At 37.0% G+C, this 27,413-nt stretch overlaps 1 protein-coding gene across 12 annotated transcripts; it reads left to right on the top strand.

The window, feature by feature from the left end:
- The first annotated feature begins 459 nt into the window (after positions 1 to 459).
- LOC104598292 (Prefoldin chaperone subunit family protein) lies at positions 460 to 25,953 on the top strand. 12 transcript variants are annotated; one of them, XR_016078733.1, is made up of 15 exons: positions 537 to 676; positions 867 to 921; positions 1,339 to 1,407; positions 1,694 to 1,891; positions 2,003 to 2,062; positions 2,439 to 2,606; positions 3,330 to 3,396; positions 10,560 to 10,771; positions 10,901 to 11,008; positions 11,123 to 11,168; positions 24,783 to 24,876; positions 25,122 to 25,175; positions 25,274 to 25,330; positions 25,431 to 25,508; positions 25,585 to 25,953. XR_016078733.1 is itself a non-coding variant. In XM_088892042.1 (15 exons), exons 2-15 carry the CDS (start codon positions 892 to 894, stop codon positions 25,645 to 25,647), a joined length of 1,299 nt encoding a protein of 432 aa, XP_088748168.1. In that variant the 5' UTR covers positions 537 to 676; positions 867 to 891; the 3' UTR covers positions 25,648 to 25,953. The 12 variants fall into 12 exon arrangements, 11 of the variants coding, with proteins under 11 accessions (XP_010258588.1, XP_010258587.1, XP_010258589.1 ...); XM_088892042.1 differs by having other exon boundaries at positions 24,788 to 24,876; XM_088892045.1 differs by having other exon boundaries at positions 581 to 676; positions 1,537 to 1,891; positions 24,788 to 24,876.
- Positions 25,954 to 27,413: the final 1,460 nt, after the last annotated feature.

Here is a 27,413-nt window from a genome sequence, read left to right as displayed (position 1 = left end):
GAGATTAAGAAGTTCTACATGATTATAAGGGATGGGAAGAAGGTTGGGTTGGCCTCAACCCGACCTAACCCAACCTGACTTGCAGCCTTAGCTACTACCTCTCGTGCTGTTTAACTAAACTTATGTGGCATTGATGGTGTCACCACTTGGCGGGCAATGCTTTATTGACTCCACTTGGTGTTCCTCTATGTCTTTTGCTAGCGTAGGTTCCACGTGCCTCTGGGCGCATGTGGGTTTACCATGTGTTCGGCGCGGGTTTCTCTTTTATCTGGGTATTCGTAAGCCGTTGGTTTATTGCATGTTTTGTTAAACTTTTAATTGTTTCAAAATTTTTGTCATTTTTTACTTAGAAAAAAATGAAAAAGAATGATAAAATAAAAAAAAAACCGACCCAGCTTACAAAACCCACCTTTTATTTCTTTTATTATTATTATTATTAATTTTTTTTGAATCTAAAATGGGGAGGAGAGCCAGCGAGCCAGCTCACTGCGACACTGCCGTTTTCCCTCCCCTCTTCTTTTCATCCATTCTCTCCTCTTCCTCCTCTTTCTTTATCCACCTTTTCCCCTTCTTGCACGCTACAAACGCACATACTCTCTCTCTCTCTCGTGTTGTTGTTGGGGTTTCAGTTCCTAGGTTTGTTATTCTGCGGTACTGCACTGGTTTACCATGAGAGGTTGGTATTTTTCTATTGTTATTCTTGTTTTTTCTTGATTCTTCCTATTGGAGGTTCGTGTTTTTGTGTTCTCGATTGAATTTATTTTTGCTTGACTAGTTTAATTTGTTTATATATATTGTGTCTCCTTCCTTGCCAGTAAAAGACTACTTATAGGGGTTTATTGATTTTCAATTTTTTTTTTCTCTAGGATCAGGATAGAATGATAGAGGTGTATGGATAGGATTGAGGCTAATTGCTTGAAGGTCATCTTCATTTCTATTATTAGTTACAGGGTAGCATTCAATGATTTTTTTTTTCTTTATTACCGTTATTTGTTCTCCTGGGCCAGGAAATTGATGAAGTTTCTAAAATGCATCTATTTCAGTTGTAATTGTTTAATTTATTTTTAATACAAAAGGTAAACATTTTCTTAAGGGAGAAGAACAGAGGAAAATCGATATAAGGAAGCAGAAGTAGCAGTGAAGAATGAATCTTTTTTCTTTTAACATTTGTTAAGTTCAATTTTGTTTCCTTAACTCTTTTGTTTTTTTTAGGTCGGCTGTGTTTATATTTATTTCCTCGGTAGTTGTTGATTTGTTTATATTTATTCTGGTTACTGATATTTTATACTAATAGAAGTTACTGATTTCCTTGTTTATTTTTGTGTTTTTTGAGGTAAGAATCCTTGTCATTTACACCATGATGAGCTGGAAGCAGTTCTCTATGTCTATCAAAAGCTTAGAAAGGCTGTAGTTGTCTCTCTTGCTATCTCTCCTTTACCTTGTTGCTCTGGTCCATCCTTTTTTTCATCTATTTTGTGTTCAAGATTTTAAATTCACCTAGGAGAACAGAGATGATGCTTGTAACTTGTGGATCAGGTTAACTTTGCTATGAACTTTCATTTCAATTGCACAACCCCTGATCAGTCACGGCAAGACTGCAAAGCAAGTTCAAGATGCTATAACGTCTCTTTTGTCAATAGTCAAACGCTCTAACACAGACTCATCTTGTTGGTTGGTGTTTATGGTCATGGAGGAAGGGGTAAAGGGAACAATAACGTCCCTTTCGTCCATTTTCCCAGTTGAAGAAGCCCAGAAGGCTGCGAAGCGAGTACAAGATGCAATTGCAGACCGGCAGAAAGAGCTGGAGCATCTTCACAGCTTCATCTCTGACAACATCAATCTTGTCAATCTTGTCCAGAAACTTCCCGATGAACTCTTCCATGATGTCATGGCAAGAGATGATACAGAATGAACACTCTTCTCATATGCATACTTTTTTTATGTTTTCAAAATTTTTATGTTGTTCCTCGTCTCAATTGATTGTTCCTTTGATAATATGCAGGTTCCCTTTGGGAAAGCAGCATTCTTTCCTGGTCGTCTGGTTCACAGCAATGAATTCCTGGTAATTTAATATTCAATGATTATTTCAACTATTATTCTTTTTATGGTTTTTGGTTTCTTTTTTATCTGCCTTTTAGTGATTTTCCAAGTTTGGTGAGATTTCACCAGTGGATGCTTTCTGGTTCTGTTAAATTTCTAGGAGTTTAATGGAGAGGTAAAGTTGACCCCCAAAAAATGATTTGATCAATAGTGTTAGCATTCCAAGAGTGATTCCAGACTAACATAATCATTGATTATCTAGTATCTAGTAGGTCAGTGAACCTTGTACATGTTAATAAAACTTCCTCTAGCTGATAATTTTATATACTCACTGCACTTGGTATTTTTCCTCAACAATTTCATGCCTATCATGTTGCATACTTTTCATATGATTGCAGGTTCTTTTAGGAGAAGGGTATTATGCTGAACGGACTTGCAAACAAACTATAGAGATTCTACAGAGGAGAGGAAAGTTTTTGGAGTCCCAAGTTGAGTCCCTCAAGGCCAACTTGATGGACCTTAAAGCTGAGGCTTCATTTTTTGATGCTACAGCTGCTGAAGCTGCTGTGAGTTCCTCATTTTGTTTATTGTTATATTAATTATGTAATCTGGGTTTTGCCTTTCCTTCCTCTGGATATGCATGGTTTCTTATAAAAAGGTGATAACTTACATTTTTTTTTTTATAATCTTCTTTCTAGAGATTCTGAAATTCTACATATTAGTTTTCTTAACGACATCACACACACACACACACACGTTTCTGATCTAAATAGAAACAGGTTTAGTGGCAACATTAAACATTTTGGATGTGCTAACTTGCCCAAGTCTGTAAATATCTGTATCCTACCTAGGCTTGAAGTGAAAATATACATTCTTGAGGGGTACTCTGAGAGATGTAAAGGGAAAGGCAGAGGCTCAACCTGAAAGGTTCTCAAGTGTGAAATGCAACTTGACCTATCTAAATTTGGCGAAAGCTGTCCATATTTATCCATGACATGTGCCTCCAGTTGGTTATAACTAATTTCTGACTAATGCTGTCGTAGATGCAGTTTATAATTGTTCATTGTGTTTATTTGGTATGTTGCTTTGTGGTAGTGGCAGAAGCAGTTCCTTTTAATTAAAGCAACGTTAGGTATTAATTAATTGGATGTTCATTACTGAAGTTGCAGGTCTGTTGTTTATGGGACTGGGATGTTTTTGAGATAACCAATATTGTTCTAAACATTTTTGGGTTCCACTTAATATTACTTGGATTGTCTGTCTATATTTTTGTTTTATTCTTATAACAGGAAGGTCTCGTTGAAATAAGGGAGGACTATGTTGAAGAAAATCCTGCAGAAAAGATGCCTAAATCAGGTAGAAACCTGCTTTTTCAAGGTTTATAAAACTTGTGTGTTTGCAAAGTGACACCAGAATGTTTGTTTGAATGGTAACTGTACCTTTATATATGTGGAAAATATTATGCACATGGTAGAGAGTAAGTATGCTTGAACATCTGGAAGTTCCAATGCCTTACACATAGTTTCCTTCCTCTAACAATCAGTTACCAAATTCCTCCAAAGTTGTTCCCCAATAGAAGTGGGGTCTCTTAAAACCTTGCCTAGCCAAAGTGTTATCAAACTGTTTGCTGACCTTTTGGTCCATTTGATTTCAGCTGCTAGTTCCCTTGACAGTCGTTTTGTCTATGTTGCCATGTGCCTTGATCCAGTTGATAACCACCCTTGAATCCCCTTTCAGTTCAGCCCAGTTTAAGACCTTGTAGCACCACTTCCAGTTGAGCCCTGGTTGAGTCTCCTTGGCCAATCAACTCTGAGAAAATCAATCATAATAACGTCTCCAATGGCATTTCTACAATCCCCCATACCTGGAGGCCCTAGGTTTCAAATAGTACATCTATCAAATTTAAGTTTTACTAGTGTTATCAAAGTGTAGATTAGTTGACTAACCAGCTAGTTGAGGACCAGACCAATTGCATCACTACTAACTAGTCTTTGGGTACTCATGATGTGGTTGCCTAGGACAACTAAGCATCAACTAATTGACCTAGTCAACTACAAAGTCATTTTAAAGCTCTGGTAGAGATAGAGAACCCTAGCTTAATCCTACGGTGCTTAATCTCTTATATGCAGGGGAAAGATTTTAACTGTGGATTGCTGTGGGTTGTTGTGTTTCGTTAGGAGTGAAAAGACTAAGGAGGCTGAAAGGCAAAGGATAATAGGTGGGAAATGCATTCAGGGTTTCATAGGTGTAAAATGGGGCTGAGCAGAGGGAGCATAGGGAGAGGGAGAGTCAAAGGAGATGAAGGGCAAGGATGCCATTCTAGAAAATTGTAAGGGCATTAGTGAAAAGGTCAAAATATTTAAATTTAAAGGTATTCATCTTTGTCAATGGCAAAAGAGACATTGACTGGAGATTGGATGAGAGATCAAAGGTTTGGAAAGATCTGATTGGGAAGAAAACTGAAATCAGATGCAAGGGCAACTATTTGTGGCACATAACAAGGTATGCGCACAAACAAGAATTGTAGAATATATCAATAGAAGGAAGAGAAAGTGCGAGGACAGAGGTTTCTCCCCAACTCTGGTAAATGAAAATGTTGGGAAAGGGGTAGAAGAAATTGAAATCAGTCAAATCAAGGTTTAGAAAATTGATTCGAAATTGGAATTGCTTTGTTGTTCACCAATTTGTAAGTCAGATGGTTTGATCATCCAATTCAAAGGTTTAGCTTGTGACATTTTTAAAATTAAAAAAAAAGATTAAAATAAAATGACCCAGGAACCCATTGCTCAAGTAAAAAATAGTGGTTGAACCATTTGGGTCAGTTGTTCACTAACTGATTCAGCAGTTTTTTGGAAAATCCATGCCAGATGCAAAACAGAACCAGATAGGTGACCGGTTCAGCTGCTTGGGTCAACAACATTTTTAAAACCATGGTCAAAATAGTAGTAAGGGGTGAAACTAATGGCAACATTGAAGCAGAAAATTAAGAAATGGAGTCAAAAGGGTGATGGTGGACTTTGGAATAAAAAAAAGACCTAGTTGATAGAATTCTTAAAAGTTGGTCAAGCTATCTGGTGGATAAGTTCTTTTCAAGGTAAATGAACCTTCTGATTTATTCTTTGATTCTGAAACAAGAAACAAATCTATAGAGGGAGGGAGGGATTGGAAATGGTATAGAACAGGCACAAGAGGTGCCATTGTGATTAGTTTTTTTTTTTTTTATTTTTTGATTAGCAAAAGAACTGAAAATTTTATTAAGATGTACTAAATCTTGATATTACAATATGCCAGATCAATCCCCACAAGTTACATATATTACAATTGTGCTCAAAACAATTGCTGCCTATATACCCCTTGTTTTGCTATAGTATCAGCCATCCCATTTGCAATCCTTCTTATCCAATTGAGTGTAATGTTTAACTCCTGTCTTATGCTCTTTCTATTTCCCTAAACTCATGCCTATAGATCCATGGCATGACTTTTCACATGGCTGTCCAGGTTTAGTGGCTGGCCGAATTTTTAAAATTTTCTAACCCAACCCGGGAACCGATTTCTTGGTGATTTTGAAATATGAAATTTCGGGGTCGATCTTGCACTGAACTGGTGTAGTGGCTAGAACAAGTGTAAACTGTGAAGGTGTAGTGTGCCATGGAACATTGGAATTAGGGGTGCAAATGGATTGGATCATGATCCAATCCAAGTTCGAATCCAATCCTATTTTGTAGGATTCAGATATCCCCTTGTCGGATATTCGGATCTGATGGGATCAAATAATAGGATCTGATTAAAAATTGGATTGAATTCGGATCATCTCCTATTCAATCTGAAAAAATCCGATTTGATTATATATATGTGTTGTTTATTTATTTATTTATTTATAAATATGTTTATATTATTTTTTGTAATTTATTTATTTATTTGTAAAAATACATGTATATATATGATGAAAATAGTGAAAAAATACTTGCTTTTTTTCGGTTTTTCTTTATATAAACTGTTATGTTTTTCCTTTTAATAACTTATTAAAATTTCCAGAAATTAAATCAGATTGATCATATTCGGATATTTTACATCCTTAATGGATTCAGATTCGAATTGACGTTTGTGAGATCCAATCGGATAGGATCTACAATTTGTATTATTGATTGGATTTGGATATACTCGTATTCGAATCTGATCTGACCCATTTCCCTAATTGGAGTAGCTTAGATCTTGTGGATAAAACATCTACTAGCTAAATTGGGTTTTCCTAATTTAGCCTCTATGTCATCACATTGCAACAACAAAGTTGCCATCAATATAGCCCATAACCCAATTCAACATGACAGAACCAAACATAATTTTTTTTTGGAAGGTAAATAAAAAAAATTCTAGAAGAGAAAGTTAATACAGAGATAGGTGAAAAGGAATCACCTTCCACAAAAGAAGAAAAACCCAGTGATATTTGATGTGTGATCTTTGCCCTTGCTTGTGTAGGTTGGGTATGAAAAGTAGTTCTATTGCAGAGAATTTTGAGATCAATCAAGGTGGAAAGGAAGTTTAAGAGTGTGTGGATCTTCTGGCAAAACAACAGTCAACTGAACCTTAGGTGGAAAGAAAGATTCAAGATGGTGGAAAGAATCTAGAAATGGCCTATTCTCAGTCAAATTGTTCCACAAGTATTTGTCAAGGTCAAATGGAGAAACTTCAGATTTGAAAGGCATCTGGGGAAACCCTATCCCCCAACGGGTGGAAGCTTTTCCTTGGCTAGTGTTGTTGGATAGCATTTTGACATTAAACCATTTTCAAAACAGAGGAGAATGTCTTTAATTTGCTTATAAGTAACTTTTCGCCAAGTTCATTTGGGGTTTCTTCTTTAGGCTCTTCAAGGTTGGCGGGTGGTCCCCAATTCTATGGAAGAGATTTTCTCCAAATGGCCAAAGGTAAAAGGAAATGTCAAGGCAAAGACCGCTTGGAGCTGCATTCCTTTTGCAGTTTGTTGGGAATTATGGATTGAAAGAAATAGAACAATATTTGATATGAAGTCTTGAACAAGGGAGCATATCACACTTCTATGCGGCAAAAGAACACTGGGTTCTCATTCTCCTAGAGTTTGAAGGAATCACAAAGGAAGACCTTGGTTCTGGGTTTTGGAACATTTTGGAGTTGGCCTAATAGTTTCCCCTTTGTTTGGTTTATGGTTTTCTCCTTTTTTTTCTTTTCAATGTATCCTTTATGTTTGCTCTGCTTTCCTTTGTAGCTTTCTCATCACTATCAGATGTACTTCTTTCTTCTCTTAATAAATTTTATTTTTTATTTACCACAAAAAAAAACAAGAAAAAAAAATCCAGGATTAAAAACCAAAGTCAGCCCCTCCCAAGAGTCCCTAACATACTCAAAGAAAAAGCACAAACCCAACCATAGTTTTCAAGGCGCCAAGCTAGGCGACAGGGGGGCACCTATTCGCCTAGGCGATGGATTTTTTTTTTAAGTAAAAACATGTATCATAGGGTAGTTCCCTAGGTTCCATAATCATATTTGCTTAATAAATATCCATAATTTTCATAAGAAAAGTATAGACTTCATGTTAAAGTATAGAAAATCAACATATTCCAACATATTCATGAGAAGAAAAAGAAGAAAGAAAAGAAAATTCAAAAAATATAGGGGCTGAACCCCTATTTCTGTTATAGGAAAAGAAGAAAAGAAATTAGTATATAAAATTAGTAAAGAAATTACTAATTTCTGTTATAGGAAAAGAAATTAGTAAATAAAAACACAAAATTAGTAAAGAAAAAGAAAATGTGTTGATTGGACAACATTTTATGTTCTTTCTTACTTATTGGTTCAGGTTTTGAAGTCTTTGAGGGTTCAATACAGCATTTAACAATGTTTGTGTTGATTAAACCCTAACAAATAAGAAAATAACAAAAAGAAATTAGTATATAAACACACAAAATGGATAATTTAGTTTAAAAATGTCTATTTTATAATTATAACCTCAAAAAATTAAGAATATAAAAGTTTGTTATAACACGCTATAGAAAACTGCTTGGTGATTAGGCGAGGCGAGACTCCAAGGGTGCTTTGTCGCCTAGGCGTCGCCTTGACAACTATGAACCCAACACTTCTCAAAAACCAAATCCAAAAACAACCTTGCTCTACAACCCTCCAAACCTTACAACACTCTTATGCTCGACCTGACAAAAACTTTTCCTTACTGCACTTAAAACCCCTAAAGCCCTCTAACAGAAAAATACCTTCTTACCTATTTATTTCAGCAGCTTTGGGAGAAACTTCTTTGTTTTTCTTAACAATCTTCTTCAATTTCTTCATCTTCTTATCAGGATCCATCCCAAATAAACCCTCTTCAACCTTGCGAAAACTTTTGACATTGGGACTGCATTCTGATTCTTCTCCTTTTTGAATCTTCTGACTGCGTTAGGTATCCTCTTTTCTCCTTGCACAACCCCTGCCTTATCATTTATCCTTTCAAGTTCCAAGACTACATTTTTCTCAAAAATCTGATCCACCTTTTCCTCACCATCCCTGCCATACTTCCTCCCTGAGTGAATTCTGTCTCTCCTGAGTCTTACCATATCTTGCCAAAGAATTCTCCCCAATCAATTTCCAATTATTTCTCCCTGTCCTTCAAATACATGTGATGTTTTTCTACCTGGCTAAAAACTTGCAAATTCCTCCCTACCAATGAAGGACAGACAAAATTTTCATTACCATCTCCGTTGTTACCACAGTCTCCAAATTAATAGATCTCCAAGTTTCATGCATTTCATCAATGACTATACCTTCCTCAGCTGATTCGTCTTCTCTACCATCTAAGTTTCCCTTCTCTCCAACTGCATCTTTGAATTCCTTTTCTTTCTCTTTTGAAACAGTCTTTAATCTATACTTCCTTTTTCTTTTGAAAACCCTTGACTGACCATCTTTGCAATCTCCTCTCTCAACACATCTCTTCCCTCCTTGAAATTCCCCTTCCTCCAATCTATTCACACCAAATATATAAAAATGAACGGACACTATTTATGAGAAAGTTGAAAAGGGTGATTTTTTCTTGGATTTAAGTTGGGTAAATATAGAACCCAACCTGAGGGGGAGTGTTCTAATACTTCAGTTATTTTGGTGTACAGCAGTTATGTCTTTTCTACCTTTCAAAACTCTTAATATAAGAAGAGTGTGGGTGCTGCCATACTAATGATAAATTTCTTTCAAAACTTCTCTCTCATCTCTTCTTCTCTCTGTCTTAATTATCTATGACTATGACAGATACAATACAAAGCTGCTTATTCTTCTCAAGCCAATGTCTCCAATTGATGGACCACATCTAAAAGGTTTTCTGGGACAAATTAGCCCAATCGTATCACCTTAGCCATTGAGTTGGCATTATAAAGTTATGAGAAAAATGTCTATTTATAAGATGGTGAAAATCTGCATCTGTAGGCATTCATCAAAAAAAAAAAAAATTTCTGCATCGGTAGGCCCATTTTGAAGGCCATCATTTTGAGTTAGTCTCTAGCATTGCAGACAAGCTAAAGTGCCTTGACATTTATATGCTGCAGATTCTAATTAAAGGAGCGTTATGGGTGGCTAAGATGCTTGATGATAGCCAATATGATAGTCCTCAGTAGGATTTAATGAGGAATTGGTCTGCACTTGCCGTCACTTCCTCTACGAAGCCTAGAGTCCAAGTAACTTGGACTCCGCCGATGGAGGGTTTTATTAAGCTGAACTTTGACGGAAGTAGTCAGGGTAACCCAGGACCGTCTGGGATTGGTGGTGTACTGAGAGATGAGAGCACAACATTATTGCCTTTTTTTCGGGACTGGTGGGAATAGGAGACTCTGTGAGGGCTGAATTCCTAGCTGTGGCACAGGGGGTACAGATTGCCTATCAACTCGGAGTGCAAAACTTAATAATTGAAGGAGACTCCAAGGTGGTAGTAGGATGGTTGGCTGACCCCGGTACTGTCATTTGGAACTTTAAGGATATTTTAAAAAAGGTTAAATGGCTATTAAGGGGTATGACAGTTAGAGTTCAGTGGTTGGGTAGATCGGCTAATGCCTTGGCTGATTATCTTGCTAAACAAGGGGCTACTCAGGTTTCATTGTATTGGGCTTCATTGTAATTTTCTTTTTCCTTTGTTATGTTCTTTAACTAAAGGGTTGATGGTTTCTTCCATCTCCCCTCTTTAAAGGGGAGGTAGCATCTCGTGCCTCTCCCTAAGTTGTACTATCTTTGACTTTGATTTAATAAATCTGAATATTCACTGATCAAAAAATACGATAGTCCTCAGTACCAACTTAAAATTTTCTAGTGAGAATGGACAGTGTTCTGTTGTGTTGTCAGAAAATGTTAGACAAAGTAGCATCTACATCAAGGACATGCATATTTCTATTGATGCCATTTGTTGCTGAACTTTGGCCTTATTTTATGTGGATATTCACATATGCTAAAGATTGGCCAGCAATAATGTCCCAAGTTTGTATAAAATAATAAAAGTAGAATTTCATTCTCTTTGACAGGATTATCCAAACCAGATTCATCTGAAGCAGAGAATGTGAAACTTGTTGCTGAAGATGAAGAGTATGCTCGAATAATGTCTAGGTTAGATGAACTTGAGAAAGAAGAACTTGCAGCTCAAAGTGCCAATGAGGATGATGATGAGGAAGCTGAAACTGATTTTGGGTGTTCAATTAATCAGGAATCTTTTGATGATCATTTCAAAAGTTTAGAGGTAATGTTTGAAATCAGTTGGCTTTTGGTCTGTGTGGTATGGAAAAAATGGCATTCACTGTGGATAAGTCAAAATTTTGTTGAATCATGGCTAAATTAACTTCAATTATGGATTGAATTGGAGCCTCAGTTAAGGAGTCAAGTACTGCAGTCGAAGGTTAAAACTCCTATAACCACTGCAACAAAAGAGCCTTTAGGAGGAAATTTCTTGAAGCAAGATTCCAGTGATCACCCTCCTGTAAGTTACTCCAACTTTGTTTTTGGTTTATTTCATTGCATCATTGTTTGTATGTCCCTTGTTAGTTACAAATGCTATTCCCTTAGGGAACTTATTAAATTGTTTGCTTAACAGTTGAAAGTGCAGTTTGAAGATTCAAAGATTCATTATGTCCCTAAAGGTCAGTTGGTCAAACATTCTTTTCTATCTTATATAAGAAGCATGTGTCAATGCTAGTACTTTGTTTATTTGAAGAATATAATTTGTCAGATCATATTTCCCGTTGTTCAAGATTTGGTGTTAATATTGAGCTAAAATTTTTGTTTTAACTAATATATTATGTTGTCTTTGGATGAAGTTTAGTTCTTGAGAATATTATATATTTTATAATTTTTTAGAGATATGAAATGAAGTTCCTGAACTGTGAACTCTTTGATAAGGACTAGTAGATGCTCATTTGGTGTAGTGGTAATAGTTGAAAGGGATTTAAAAAAATGAAATTGTAAATGTTAAAAGATTTGGGGATAGAATAGTTTTAATTAGACTTCTTTTAGGTGAGGAAATCATTAACATAATTAATGCTTATTGCCCCTCAAGTGGGTCTAGAAGAAAACATTGAAAGACAATTTTGGGAAAACTTAGAAGGATTAATTGAAGAAATTCCAAATGAAGAGAATATTTTTATGGGAGGAGACTTAAATGGGTATTTAGGGAAAAGAAGTATAGGATACGATACGGTGCATGGAGGATTTGGGTTTGGGGAGAGCAATGAATGAGGTGCAATATTAATTTTGTAGTAGCTTATGATATGGTAATTTTAAACACCTTTTTCCAAAAGGATGATGAACACTTAACATTTATAAGTGGGTCAAATTCCTTACAAGGAGAATAGAACGAATGATGTGTAAAGATTGCAAAGTAATTTTGTTAGTTTTTTGACAAAAAATTTGAATTGTTCCGTGACCTTTCTTCCTGGTAATTGTGTTTTGCAAGATCTGGAGTCAAAGAAGATGATTGGGAGTGGTTATGAAGTGAATGGAGTCTACCTTTTGGTTGTGATTCTGAGACATCAGGGTCATCGTGTTAGCAACAGCAATAGTAGCGGATCAGAGTTAGTGAACCAGATTATTCTTTGGCACAATTGCTTGGGACATCTTTCTTTTAGTTCTTTGAAATGTTTTTTCCCAAAGTTGTTTGAGTCTGTTCAGTTATTTACTTTGGAGTGTGAGAGTTGTCAGTTAGGAAAGTATTGTAGACAGTCTTTTAAACCAAGTAATAAAAGAAGTACTTTTGCTTTTGATATTGTTCACACTGATGTATGGGGGCCATATCTATCATATACCTGCCATGGAAGGATTCCGTTACTTTCTCTTGTTTGTGGATGACTATACACGAAATTATTGGATATATTTGATGAGATCACGTGATGGGGTTCCTAACTTGGTACGACAGTTCCACCAGATGGTTCTCACACAATTTGGAGTGAGAACTAAGGATTTTAGATCAGATAATGCCAAAGAGTACTTTGATAAGGACCTAACTATGTATCTCTTAGAACATGGTATAGTTCATCAGAGCAATTGTGCATATACACCGCAGTAGAATGGATTTGCTGAGAGGAAAAACAGATAAATTGTGGAGGTGGCAAGGAGTTGTGCTTCAGTTCCTGTGCAGTTATGGGGAGATGCAGTTCTTACAGCCATGCATTTGATTAACCGTGTTCCTTCATGGACTTTGGGGTTTAAGGTGCCATTTAGTCTTCTTTTTCCAGATGGGGAGATATTTCATATACCTCTGAGGGTTTTTGGTTGTGTTTCCTTTGTTTACATTCTTGGCCCTCATCGCAAGAAATTTGATCATAAGGCCAAGAAATGTGTTTTTCTTGGGTATGCTCAGAACCAAAAAGGGTATTGTTGTTATGACCCAGTGACGATGAGCTGATTTGTCACTATGGATGTTACTTTCTTTGAATCCACCTTCTTCTCGAGTGGTTTTCCTTAGGGGGAGAGTTTTGGGGAGGAGAACTCACAATTTGTTTCTCTTCTTGTTTCTTTGGTGCTTCCATCAATTCAGCCAACACCTCCATCAGTTTAGCTAGCACCTACATTAGTTCAACCAGCACCTGCACTTCCAGTTTCATTACCTGAGCCACTACGGGCAGCCTCACAGAAATATCAGTGTTGGTAGATGATGGTTGACTCCACACATCCTCAACCCACACCACTCTTTGTTAGTCCTTTTGAAACTCTAGATTCGGCAGATACAGTTCCAGGTATTCCTCTTGAGCCTGTTATGTTTTCTAATGATAATGTTCCTATCCCTAACACCATTGTTGCAGCTGATCCCATTGACTTTGATCTTCCCATTACACTTCGTAAGGAGAAGAGAAAGTGTACAACCCACTGCATTTCACACCATCTTTCCTACAATGCCTTGTCACCCTCCTACCGTTCTTTTTTTTCTTCCTTGGATTCTGTGTCTATACCCAGGAATGTTATTGAGTCTCTCTCCAAACTTGAGTGGAAAATAACCATGCAAGATGAGATGGATGCTTTGGTCAAAAACCAAACTTGGTAAATAGTTGATCTCTCCTTAGACAAGGAGACAGTCAGATGTAGATGGGTATTCACAGTGAAGCATAAGGTGAGGTACAAGGCAAGGTTGGTGGCAAAAGGGTATACTCAGACCTATGGTGTTGATTATCTAGAAACCTTTGCACCAGTAGCTAAGATGAGTTCAGTTTGTATCCTTTTATCTCTAGTAGCCACCTATTCATGGCCTTTGTTCTAGTTTGATGTAAAAAATGCCTTCCTCAATGGTGATTTATAGGAGGAGGTATATATAGACATTCCAATAGGCTTTTATGAAAATGTTAGTAAAGGAAAGGTGTGCAGACTTCGAAAATCTCTGTATGAATTGAAACAGTCACGTAGGACTTGGTTTGACAGGTTCAGAGGGGTACTCATCTGTTTTGGATACACACAGACACAGTCTGATCACACCCTCTTTGTGAAGAGGAGAGATGCTCTGGTGTTAATTCTGATTGTGTATGTGGATGATATAGTGGTGACAGGAAATGATCTGGAGGAGATTGATGATCTCAAAAAATCATTGCAGCAAGAATTTGAAATCAAAGATCTTGGTGTGCTCAAATACTTCTTGGGGATTGAAGTTGCAAGATCAAAGCATGGGATCTTCATTTCACAGAGAGTATGTATTTGACCTACTGTAGGAGACTGGGAAGTTGGGGACCAAACTAGTAGACACTCCTATTGATCCAAATCACAAAATTAATGGTGTGGATGGTGAGTTGGTAAAGGATGTGGGGAGATATCAAAGAATGGTGGGTTGACTGCTATATTTGTGTATGACACGACCAGATATTGCTTATGCTGTCAGTGTTGTGAGTCGGTACATGCATGCACCTCGGGTTCAACACTGGGAAGCTATTGAGAGAATACTTGCATATTTGAAAAAACACCCTGGAAGAGGCATTCTTTTCTCAAATCATGAGAATCTGAAGCTAGAATCCTATATAGACGCAGACTAGGCAGGATGCTTAGATGACAGGAGGTCTACATCAGGAGTGTGTACCTTTGTAGGTGGAAACTTGATCTCCTAGAAAAGTAAGAAGCAAGTGGTTGTGGCAAGGTCAAGTGTAGAGGCTAAGTATAATCCATGGCTCATGGTGTCTCAGAACTTCTTTGTGTTAGATCTCTTTTGAGTGAGATTGGGGTAAAAGCAGTGGAACCTATGATGTTATACTGTGACAATCAGGTTGCAATCAATATTGCCCACAATCCAATTCAGCATGATAGGACAAAACACATTGAAGTTGATAGACATTTTATAAGAGAAAGGGTAACAACCGGAGAAGTTTGTTTGCCTTATATCTCTTTAGAGTTGCAGCTGGTTGATGTTCTCATTAAAGGGGTGGCAAAGAACAAGCTTGAACATGATCTACGCAAGTTGGGAATGTGTGACATTTACTCCCAACTTGAGGGGGAGAGTTGAAGATTAATCAGTTTTATGATGCTTTTTTGAGTAGATGTTTTATGTTAGTTGTTAGATAGGAGGTGGGGACCATAGTAGTTATGCGATTCCAAATTTTATTATGGCCCCGTTTGGCGCATCTTTCCGTGCGGTCTTTTGGCTGCTTACAAGCCGGGAAGACCGAAAATCGGTCTATTCCTATTTGGCATGTGGAAGATCTTTGCTGTGTCTTCTGCAGGAATCCCATTTTGGGCTGATTTTGGGAAGCTCCAAATGAAGCTTTCCGCGTCTTCCGCATTTTAATCTCACGCGGAAAGACCCGAAATGACACACGGAAAGATGCGCGTCTGCCAAACGGTCTTCGGGCTACCCAGATCTTATGTCAAAAGCTCAATGCGTCTATTGATTGTCAGAACTATGAGAAGATCTTCTCAAAAAGACTTGCCAAACGAGCCCTATGTTTTTGAGTGTTATATATGCTGTTTTATGTTTTGCCGCCCTATAAGGCACAGTTGTCTTTGTACTGTTCTATTATTTTTTGTATAAATAATAAGTGAAGGGGGTGGCCATATCATTGCTCTCTTTTCTTTTCAACTTCTCTTATTCTCTTCTTCTCCTTCTCTCTTCAAGAAACCACTTTTCTTTCATATTTTTTAATTCAGCAGATTTCTACTAGTTCAATAAAACAATTGTAAGGCAAGTTATGTTATATGGAGTCGAGTGTTGGGTAGTCAAAGAACAAATGCCCAGATAATAAATGTGGCAGAAAATGTGAATGAAAAGATGGATGAATGGAAAAGACTAGAATGGATAGGATTAGGAATGAAGTTATCTATAGGAACCTAGGAGTAGCTCCAATAAGTGATAAAATGAGAGAGAGTAGACTGAGATGGTATGGGCATGTGCATAGAAGATCACCAACTGTGCTGTTAGAAGAGGTGATTTGTTACACATTGAACCTGTAGAAGAGCTCGGGGTAGACAAAAAAGGACATTGGTAGAAGTAGTAAGAAATGATTGAAGCACTAATAATTTAACAGTGTATAAGGCTTTAAATAGAACAGATTGGCGAAACAAGATTCGTGTATCTGACCCCGTATAGTTGGGATAAGGCATGGATTGAAATTTAGTCTGTGCTATCTGCCATAATCTCACCATCTTATTTTCTTAGCTTGTAAAATTCACTTTGTTTTCGGATCTCTTAAATACTGATCTTGTAGATTTCAACATTCATTTTAGTTTCTGACTTTGTGTTTCTTATATCATGGAAGTAATAAAGTATTAGAAATGTTGAAAATGAATTTTAAAAGGCATATTTTGGTGTTGGTTTTTTAGATCTTTAAAGTGTCTTACCTTTTGTACTTTTAGTTTCTAAAAATTTCTGTTTCCTTTTTTAATCAGGAAGTTATAGGTTTATTGCATAGGTGCCTTTTACTAAACGCCAATCATATATAATTGCGGAAATTATCTAGAGTATTTGTATGTAGTGCTTGAAGTTCTATCTGGTTCAACTCCTTAGTTTCTAGGGCCTATTTCTTGTATGAACAATCATTCTTTGTACATGCACTGCACAACTTCTGTAAGACATATTTTTAGTTATTTGATCTTATTTCAAACCTTATGTAATAACATAGAAGTGTTAGGGATTTTATGTAGGTTTTACACATTATTATTATATAAGCTAATAGATTAGCCTTGTAATCCAAGACTGGTTCACTATGCCTTCTATCATTCCCCTCTTCTTTTCCTTCCCATATCTTCTCTCTATTCTATTGTCTTCTCATCATTTTAAGCTTATCTTAAATTTAATATTGATTTTATTGTGTTTAAATCTCAACTTGGTATTAGAGTAGAGCATACTCAACTGAGTGACACTATTTAGCTGCTGATGTTATCATTGTTGATGGGTATTGTCACCATGCCATATGGTTAGACAGTACCTAAAGAAGGATGGAATTTGTTTTGGGAAGGGCTTGATTTAAGATGATTTTTAATACATGTTTCAAAGAGATTGGATGAAAATTTTGATATTAGTGCAAAATCAAGAAAATTGTTGTTTTGGTTTCTTGAATTGATTGATGTTATTTGTCAATTTTTGATGGGCTTGTCTAGTATGGTTTGGTCTGTATGACATTTAGAGAGAGACCATAAGTTTTTAGGGGTGATCATAAAAAACTGAAAAATTGAAAGACCAAACCGAACTGAGAAAACCAAACCATAAGTGCAGTTAACATAACTGATCAGTTTGGTATTTTTGAAAAATCGGTTGGTTAGATTTTTGTTTAATTTAGAAAAAAATTGGCAGTTAATCAAATCAAATGGTATATATGTTTTATGTATATTGTATATATTTTTTAAATATAATATATATTATCTATATATTATATATAAGTATATATGCATTATGTATATATTTATAATTATCTATTTATAATATATAACATATTATAAATATATTATACATATATATTTATTTATAATATATATTATAATTATAGAAAACTGAAAAGAACCAAACTGGTGGTATCGATTATGGGAACTGCAAAAACTGGTGGGACCAGTTTGGTTTCAAAAAAGAGCCTACAGTTTGGTTAACCGAACTGTGAGCACCCCTAAATGGTTTCATGTTTGGGTTCGACTATGATATAGAAAAGATATGATATCTGAAAAACTTCTGACCAGTCAACTGGAATCATAAACATGGTAGCCAATTAGGTGTTATTTATCAAAATTCGTAGGTGGGTTTTGATTGGTCAAAACTCTTCCCATACCATATCTTTTCCACATCATAGATTTTCCCTTCATGTTTTTTTTTTTAAATTTTTTTATATTGAACAACAAATTTTGTTAAATCAGAATTAGAAAATAATAGTGCAATTGGCTAGTTATAAAAAAAGTACAATTGGCTACATTCCAGAGGTTGGGATGGCTAAAACAGAATCAGTGTACATCAGGAATTTCCTTCTGCCTACAAAAATCAGTTCTCTCTATTTACCCCTTGTTTTGCCAATGCATTTCCCCACCTATTAGTCAATCTGGGTCCAGGTCATAACAATACTTCCCTTTCTTGTAAGTTCCTTTATCGTGTCATTAAATTTCTATACTGCTAAGGAACCTTACCCTCATTCTTTAGCCAATCCACTACCACTTTAGAGTCCCCTTAGATTTGCAAGTTTGTATAGTTCAGATCCTTCGCCAACCTTAGCCCTTGTAACACCACTAGTGCCTTGTCTTTGTTGAGTTCTCAAAACCTGTTCGTCCAAAGAATAGAGCAATAATTTTTCCATCATGATTTTTAAAGGCTTCCCTATCCTTGATGATTGGGTTCTGCTACATCAATCAAAGTTTGAGCCATTGGGCTGATGGTGGTTTCCATTGGGAGATGGCTGCATACTCAAAAACTGTGGAGTTAGCCTACTAATGCCAACAAAAGATGATCTCATTAGTGGTCTAGTCTTTTAAAAACCCCACTTCATTGATCCAATTAATGGCTTTCATAGTGATGCTTCCAATGATTGCATCTGTCTTGGATCTTATCTTTGAATAGTCTCCCATTTCTTTCTTCCCATCACAGACTACAAAACTGCTACCCTGGTACATCACTACCTTCCCTCTCTTATTCCATGGATCAAAAAGAATTGATTGTAAGAAGTCCACCACTCCAATAAAAATGGGGGTGGAGAGACTTGTAATTGAAGGGGATATAAAAATAATGATAAAATGGTTGAACAAGTGGGTCATGAGATGTGGTTCTACAGAAATGATATCAAGCAATTCAGGTGGCTGATGAGGAACACACAGCTAATAATATGTTGTGTACAAAGATCAACAATTTCTTTGGCGGATGCTTTTGGTCAAGCAAGGTGTACATGGAAGACTACTGTTTTAGGCTCAATCGTAAAGCTAAAATGAGCAGGGTTGATTAATGGTTTGTTTTAAATTGTAACTCTAAGATGATGAAGGGGCTGGTTTGTTTTGTTTTTGGGGTGGCTGTCCAGGGTTTGTCATTGGAAGGATCCTCAAAAGCAAATTGGACAAGTTCCTCAAAGGATAGAAAGTCAACTACTCACTGGTTGGAAAAATAATTTACTTCATCATTATGCCCATTACCACACCTAATATTTCCTTTATGTAGGACTGTTTGAATCAGTTCATGCAGAATCTTACGACTACTAACTGGGATGGTGTTGTTAGTGTGATAAGGTATTTAAAGGATGCTCTAGGCCATGAACTGTTATTTTTTGATTAATAACTCAACATTTTATTAATCAAGATAAAGGATGGTATAATACATTAAATTTATCTCTCCCCCTACAATTAGATCCCTTACAGTTGTGCCCAAAAGAATGAACCTCTCTCCACCCTTGTTTAGCTAAGGCATCTGCTACAGAATTAGCAGATATCTTAATCCACCCAACTATTTTCACATCTCTGGTTGGCCACCTGATCTTCTTCCTTTCATTGTTGAAAAGCCACTGACCCCCCCCATCTTGTAACAAGCTAATCACCAATTTGGAGTCTCCTTCCACAAATAGTTTTTGAATGTTCATTTGCTTTGCCTTTTGAATGCCTTCCACTACTGCTAACACTTGCTTTTGGGGAGTCTCATTCTCTAACTGGTCCAGAGAACATAGCGATGAATTTACCCTCCTCATCTCTAAAAATACCTCCAATACCCGAAGGTCCAGGTGACCAAGTGTGATTGATAATTGTCTTATGGGCTGTAGAATTTGCTACTTACAACTTCTTATTAGATCATTTGTTGACACATGAGAGAAGGCTGTCAATGATTTCAGCCAATGCACCACTTTAACCTTGACTGTTTCAAAGATATCACTTGTGTTCCTTTCTTTCTCTGAGAAGACCCTTGCATTTCTTTCTTCCCAAACAGTCCAAAGAATGGCAGCTCTAATGCAGTTCCACATTAACCTCTCCTCTCTTTGTTGTCCATCCAAAGGTAGTTGTGTCAAATAGGCTTTGAACATCCACCGGAGGATTCCACCTGCACCCAAAAAGAGAAAAGCATCAATCCCAAATAGAAGTAACGAAGAACAAGAGATGAAACGGTGGAGGCAACTCTCACCATTGGCTTTACACAATACACATCAATGAGGGGATAAACACCAATTTGGCCTCTTTCTTTGGAGTAGGTCAAGAGTATTGATCTTTCCATGAGCCACTTCCCAACAAAAGGCAGCAACCCTAGGTGGAACAGCTTTGCACACCTCTTTCGCCAGAAAAGGAGGCATACCACTATAGGATGGTTGTAGAAGTGTTTTAAAGGAGGCACATGAGAAGGACCTTGATGGGGTACAAGTCCAAACTCGGCTATCAGGCCTTGGAGGTTCAATGAAAACTCCTTCCAATAACTGTAAAGGCTAAGAGGACATTGAAGTTCTGAGTCTCGGATACCCCTCCGGAAACCCAAGTCCCATTTAACCCAATTGAGTGAAGGTGGAGATTGGACAAGGAACTTAGAAACTGGCTCATTTTTAAAGCTTGAGAGGGCAACAGGAGAGGGAAATTGGTCCTTTAAAGGAGAGTTTCCCAGCCAGATGTGTTCCCAGAATTTAATATTATTACCATTACAAGGGTTGTAATAGATGGAAGGAAGGAAGAGAGGTAAGATTGCATTAATGGCTTTCCAAGGTGGGGGTCGGTTTGCCCTAGGCAGCACACCAGCATCCCGTCCATTATCCAAGAGCCCATGAATACTTACTACCACCTTTGTCCACAATTTATCCCCATCTTGAAGCAGTCTCCAAAGCCACTTTCCTAACAATGCCATATTCCTTTTTTATACTTTCCCTAATCCCAAGCCCCTTGCATTCTTATCCCCTGCAAGCCCATCTTCTTCTATGATCTCTCTTTTCCTCCCTTGGCTTCCACAAGAAATCCCTCATTGTCACCTCCAATTTCTTGTTCACACTCACTGGAATTTTGAAGACTGAACTATAGTAGACAGGTAAGTTAGCTAGCGTTGCTTTAATCAAAGTTGTTCTGCCATCTAGAGACAAATATCCTTCTTCCAACTAGCCAACTTCCTAGAGAATTTTTCTAGCACTGGATTCCAAAAACCTTCTTCTTTTGGATTTGCTCCAAGAGGTAACTCCAAATATGTTAGGGGCCAGGACACAACACTACAGCCTAGAATGCTTGCACACACTCTGCCATCTCCCCATCCTGCATGTTTATCCCAGCTAGGTAGCTTTTTTCAAAGTTTATCCTTAAGTTTGACAATCTTTCAAACAACTGCTCCGTGAGTTTCAAATTCCTTACCCAATCAAGTTCTCTCCTTCACAAAAGAGAATAGTGTCATCTGCAAATTACAGATGGGTAATTGGTACCCCTTCTCTTCCCACTCTCTAGTCTCTGACTAGCCCTCTCAAATCTGCCCTCAACAGGATTCTACTCAGAACATCCACTATTAGTGTGATGAGAAAAGGGGAGAGAGGATCTCCTTGTCTTAGTCCTTGTTCAGCTAGAAAGCAGTCTACAACTGTGCCTTTTACTAATACTGAATATTGACAAGTTCTCAAACACCCCCAAATCCATTTTCTCCAGCTCTCTCCGAACCCACAATGTCTCATGATCTCAATCAGAAAAGTCCAATCAACTAAATCATAGGCTTTCTCTAAGTCCAGCTTGTAAAGGGGAAGACATATCACTGGAAGGATACTTAAATGCAGATTGAGCAGGGTCCTCAATGGATAGGAAGTTAACTACAGGTATTGTACCTTTTTTGGTGGATATCTTCTTCCATGGAAAAGTAAGTAGTGGTTGCTAGAAATAGTGCTGAGGCTGAGTATAGGGCCACTTGCAAGTTGTTTTGGTTAAAGCATCTTCTTCAAGAGATTGGAGTGCCTATTTTTAAGTGTATACAATTATTTTGTGACAACCAAGCTGCTACACATCTTAAAATCCAGTCTTTCATGAAATATCATGAAGGGACTAAACACATAGATGTGGACTGCCATTTGTAAGGGAGAAAGTAGCAAATGGTGATATGGTTGCTCCATATGTCAAGTCAGAAGATCAATTGGTTGATGTCTTCACGAGGATGGGTTACATTTGTATCAAGCTGGAGATTTATGACATTTATGCTCTAGTTTGAGGGAGAGTGCTAATATAGGTGGTAGTAGTTCAGTGTTTTTACTTTTATAAAATGGGTATATAATAAAATAAGACCTTGTTTGGTGCATCTTTCTGCACGGGCTGTTGGCTTTTCGGAAGCCCAGTAGCTTGCATTTTTGTCTTCCTCTGTTTGGTTGGAGGAAGAGCTTTCCGCTGAAAGACCGTGCCCCGAAAAGACGTGAGAAGCTTGATTTGAGCTTATTTCGGGAAGCTAGAAATGGAGCTTCTCGCCTTTTTGGCCTTCTCAAGTCTTGTCTTCGCACGGAAAGACGTGTGAAAAGACCCACCTCTAACCAAATGGTCTGTGGGCTGCCAAGATCTTTATGTAAAAGCTCACACTGTCCTCTGGCTGTCAGATCTTCTGGAAGATCTTTCAAAAGACTTGCCAAACGGCATCTAAATCTAGGCAGCTGATAGAGTTGACTGAACTCTGCTGTTTTTCTTTACCCTATTTTCCTCTTCTATTTCTTCATTCTCTTACTTCCTCTGTATTCTCTCTTAGTTTTCTGGTTAACATAACTATTTTTAATGGTTTACTTGAGACGACAGATGCTCTACTAATGTCAACTAAGTTGGATCTAGAGATGACAGACGCTCTATTTTGGTTATTGTACATTTGTCATAGGAAATATTGTCTCATTAAGAAGCAGCTTGAAGATAGGGCTATGGACCATGGTGTTTTTGAACTGCTATGGTTGAAGAACTTGTTGACAGAGTGGCATGCAATTTGAGAGGCCCATGAATCTGTACTGAAACAGTCAAGTGACTATCAACGTAGCTCGCAATTCAGTTTAACATGATCAAACAAAACATATAAAAAGTGGGCCACCTTTAGTATCAGAAGTTATTAGACAATGATACCCGCCCCTTAAGCTACAAAAATATTATTCATGCCTAGCTTGGAAAGATTCTCTTCCAACTTCAATTGAGGCAATCCCTTTGGCAAACGATCAGCTAGCTGGTCACTTGATTTCACAAAAGGTAGACAAACATATCTCTACTAATCACTGTTTCACAGAAAAATGCTTGCTGGCTTCTATATGCTTTGTGCAATCATGTTGAATAGGGTTGTTTGTAGTATTAATAGTGGCTTGGTTGTCATAAAACAACTTCATGGGACAATCAAAGGCAACTCCCAACTTTGTTAGAAGAGTTCAGTCACAGTAATTTAGGGACACCATGAGCCATTGTTCTATACTCAATTTCTAGACTTGATCTTGCTACAATCGATTGTTTCTTTCTCCTCTATGGATCGATTTTTCCTACCAACAAAGTGTAATACTCAGAATTAGATTTTGTCATGAAGAGATCCAGCCCAATCAGCACTAATATGGTCTTCAATCCTTAGATGACCATGAGAGGCATATAACAATCCCTTACCAAGAGTTTCCTTCAAGTAACATGGTATTCTTTCAACCATGTCAAGGAAGTCTTGGCTGATGCATATATATTGATTGACCACACTAACAACATAAAAGATGTCAAGTTCAGTCAATTTGGATAAAACAATTTTCCCACCAATCATTGACACATCGTCCACCTTCTGAAAAGCTCCTCTAAAAAACCAAACTTGACTGTAGATCATTACATATATATATATATACACATTATGTATAAAATACATATTTTAAATATATGCGGGCCAGGCCAGCCCGGGCTGGGCTTTTGAAGTATTTGGCCAAGGCCTGGCCCTGAAATTTGCATGCCTGAACAAAAACAAAGGTATTTGTTTTTGCATGCCAGAATTTCTGTGTCAGGCCAGGCCGAAATGATCACTCCTACCTATTTCACCTTTCATTGTGTAGCTCAAGCTTTTGGTTATGTTACAGTATTAGTTTTACGTTCATTGGATGCAGTGGTATAACATCAGCCACATATACCATTTTGCATATTTGCAGTGATGATGTGTCAGGGAAGAATTTTCTTTATTTTGGGATATTTATTGTTATGATAATTCTGGACTTATTTTTGGTAATGTTACTCTTCTCTGTTGCGATTTATTCTGTTTGTTCTCTCTATGAAATGGAGAGATGGCTATGATATATATATATATATATAGACATGGACACATCTCTTTTTGACACAGACCTGTATGCACCTTCAATGATACTGTGTGTATTTTGTAAGGAATGATATATTATCTGTATACACTTTTTTTTTCCCATTTAGAGCCTTTTGTAGTCATGTGTTATAACCCAAAAAAGTTGTGTTATGTTATTGAACTCATTACTTGTCATTGTGCAAGCAGCATAAGTGGCAATATACTAGGTACTAAATCTCTTAATGTATCTCAATTGAGTCTGGATTTCCTACAAATTTTCCTGTATTAACCAATTACTCTGTTCAAGCTTGGTTGATCTCGCATGTGTGGGGTCTTTCCATGCATATAATGGAAAATCTGCCACATTGTGATTGGTTAGTATAGGAGAAAAAGTTAGGAAATATAGACAATCTCAAATGACTCAGTAATTCTTTTATTCATGCCATTGTTTGCATCACAAGGCTATTTTAAGTAAACTGTTAATAAAATGGAGGACAAGTATTGACTACTTGCTCTCCCAGAGTGATCATGTTTTTTTAATAAGCTCCTGGAGTGACCATGTCATCAACTTTTTATCACTAAACTTATTTGTATGTCTGTATCTAAATGAATCTTTGAATTTGAAAAGTTCAGCATATAATATGGAGAAGTCTGAGGCTTTTGGGAAGCCATTATCTGTATCAAAGGAGAAGATTCATGCAGCATCTGTCTCTACAATTGAGGTATTCAACTATTGCCATGCAGTCCATGTCATTCTTGGCCTTTTTTTTTCTTTTTCCGATATGTAAATTTTGTTGTCTTGAAAATAAGTAGTTAGCTTCCCATTGATATTGATGTTTTAGTACAGTCGTAAAAACAGGCAAACTTGCTCAAGGATGATATTTGTTAGGAGCCTTTATAAAACCTAACATTGGTAGCTGAGTTATTATTTAGAAATGTGTGGCAATGAAATTTATCTGTTTTGCAGGGTTTTAAGGATACAGTTATTGGTCATCCTGAAGTGACTGCTAATTATAAAAAGGCATGCCTCGTCTTCCTTTCCAGTCTTGGTCTTCTCCTTGGTGTAATTCATGACACTAATATCAGGACATCTGCTACTTACTGCTTTTTGTCTGGCAGGTGTCTGGAGATACTTCTTCACTCTCTGGTTCTAAAACAAGCTTTGATAGTTCCAAGGCATGATTCTTCTGTACCTTACTATTTACCTTTCGTCATATGATTGAAAATATTTCCACTTGATCACATAGACTTTTACATGTGTTTCTGTCATATGTAGGCTTTTACAGGCTCCATTATAGAGCACGCTTATAATTCACAAACAAAGCCTGCTGAGCAGACAGTGACTTCATCTCAGGTAGTTCCGTTCATCTTATGGTGATGTATAGTTTACTCACTACCTACATCCCCTAATGGTGTCTGCCTTTCCACAGTCAACTTGTTCACGACCTACAAAACCGGTTTCTAGGTTCAAGATGCAGAAAGGTGGTCGTTGACACAGGTGCCTAGGTGGGAACCTGCTGTACTATTTGATTAAAACATTTATATTTCTGATCGTTGAACATGCTAGACCGTGGGAGTTGCGGTTGTTGTTGTACTTGAAATTGGCAAACACCCACCAAGAGACGAAGAAACCCAAGATTTGCTTCATGGTTGCTGCAAAGTTCTTCAATACATTAGAATGTAATTTGGATAATTTGGATTATTAGATTTCACATAGAACAAAGAAACCTTGGAAAAGGGAAATGAACTTGAGGCAAAATCATCTTATGAGCCAATGATCAGATTAATCTTTTCTGAAACGTTTCCTTCCATTTTCACGAAGAGATAATGGAATCTCGGTATAGTTGTCCTTGAAAACATTTACATACATCATGGCACACAAGTATGAACTGGACGGTAATCATAAAATTTTGATAGAACTTTTTTGATGTGGTATGTTGATGGTAAAATGGGAGAACAAGAACATTTTGCAACCATGGTTGGTCAGTACTTGTTTTGATTTCAGAAGCTGAAATAGGCTTGGAAATGGGAGGGCTTTGTGCTATTTAGAAATGGGTCAGCTTGGAACTTGGAAGTGCTAATGGATGAGGATCAAGTATTTGGGGTTGATTTAAATCCTGTATTGCCTGTTTTTGGGGTGTATAATGAAATAAAAAATAAATGGGAAGTCTCTTGGATGGACATTCTAGCCGAGGTTCATATCGATACCGTGTTTTATGTTTTTTTATTTTTTTATTTTTTTTTCAAAACTGGTTCAGGGGGGCCGGTTTAGGGCTCCTCCACCCCCTGAACTGGTCAGAACCCCGATACACCCCTACAGAGGGTGTATCGGGAAGCCACTGGCACGATACGTATCAGCCGATACATATTGATACTCTGAACCTTGATCTATTTGGCTTGATTTGAGTCCCTTTAATAGGAGAGAGACGTACTAATCTTGTAACTTGTCCTTCGCTCAGCTAGGGTTTCATGATGAAGTTTGAATGCAAATAACATGGGGATTCACGAGTTGCATTACATGAAATAGGTCACTAGTTTGTGGAAACTATCATTTGCCTCAATTTCGGCTTGATTTCGTGGGGTTTTGGGCGCCCAATGGATAATAAGGCATTCCCAACAATGTCTGACTCGAAGTCAAGGCTTTTAGTGGTAGAAAATATTAATTTTGAATTGGGCATAAGAGATATTTTGTTTGTTCATTGGTGTAAGTGGAGGTGTCTTTGGTTTTTCTCGGTGTTTTCTTTAAGCCTGTTTGACATGTTTTAATTGATCCTTCAAGACTATATTGTCCAGATGGAACACCACATATAGTCACTATCTAGACTAATTACTATCAAATGGGATTTAAGCATGATTATATTGCAACTAAGGAACTACTAAAAACTCCATTTCTTGTATTGAGACTTTCTTAAGGCATTAGCATAAGATCACATAAGTATATTAGGAATTTCCAATTGAATCGGAACACTATAGGACAAGCCCTAGGAAACTTTTCTTAGAGTTCTAATAATACATGGACTAATTTTATATTTACTCTAAACTCTTTTGAAGCCTGAATGGTGAATGCTACAGTCTATTGCAATCGAGATTTCTGTTAGACAGTTATGCCCTTAGCTTCAATTAGATTGATGTATTTATTGATATTTATTGTAAATGAATAAAGTGTATAATTGATTCATGTTATTTTGGAATGTTTGTGTAAAACCCTTAAACTGGATATTTATGAGACTCATGTTAGTTTATAATCTTCACAGCCATT

This window comes from Nelumbo nucifera, chromosome 7, assembly GCF_055504915.1.
Source record: "Nelumbo nucifera cultivar China Antique chromosome 7, China Antique-T2T, whole genome shotgun sequence".
In the NCBI taxonomy this organism is placed as follows: domain Eukaryota; kingdom Viridiplantae; phylum Streptophyta; class Magnoliopsida; order Proteales; family Nelumbonaceae; genus Nelumbo; species Nelumbo nucifera.
The sequence above is the reverse complement of the archived record's forward strand: the minus strand, read 5'-3'. Positions and strand labels throughout refer to the sequence as shown.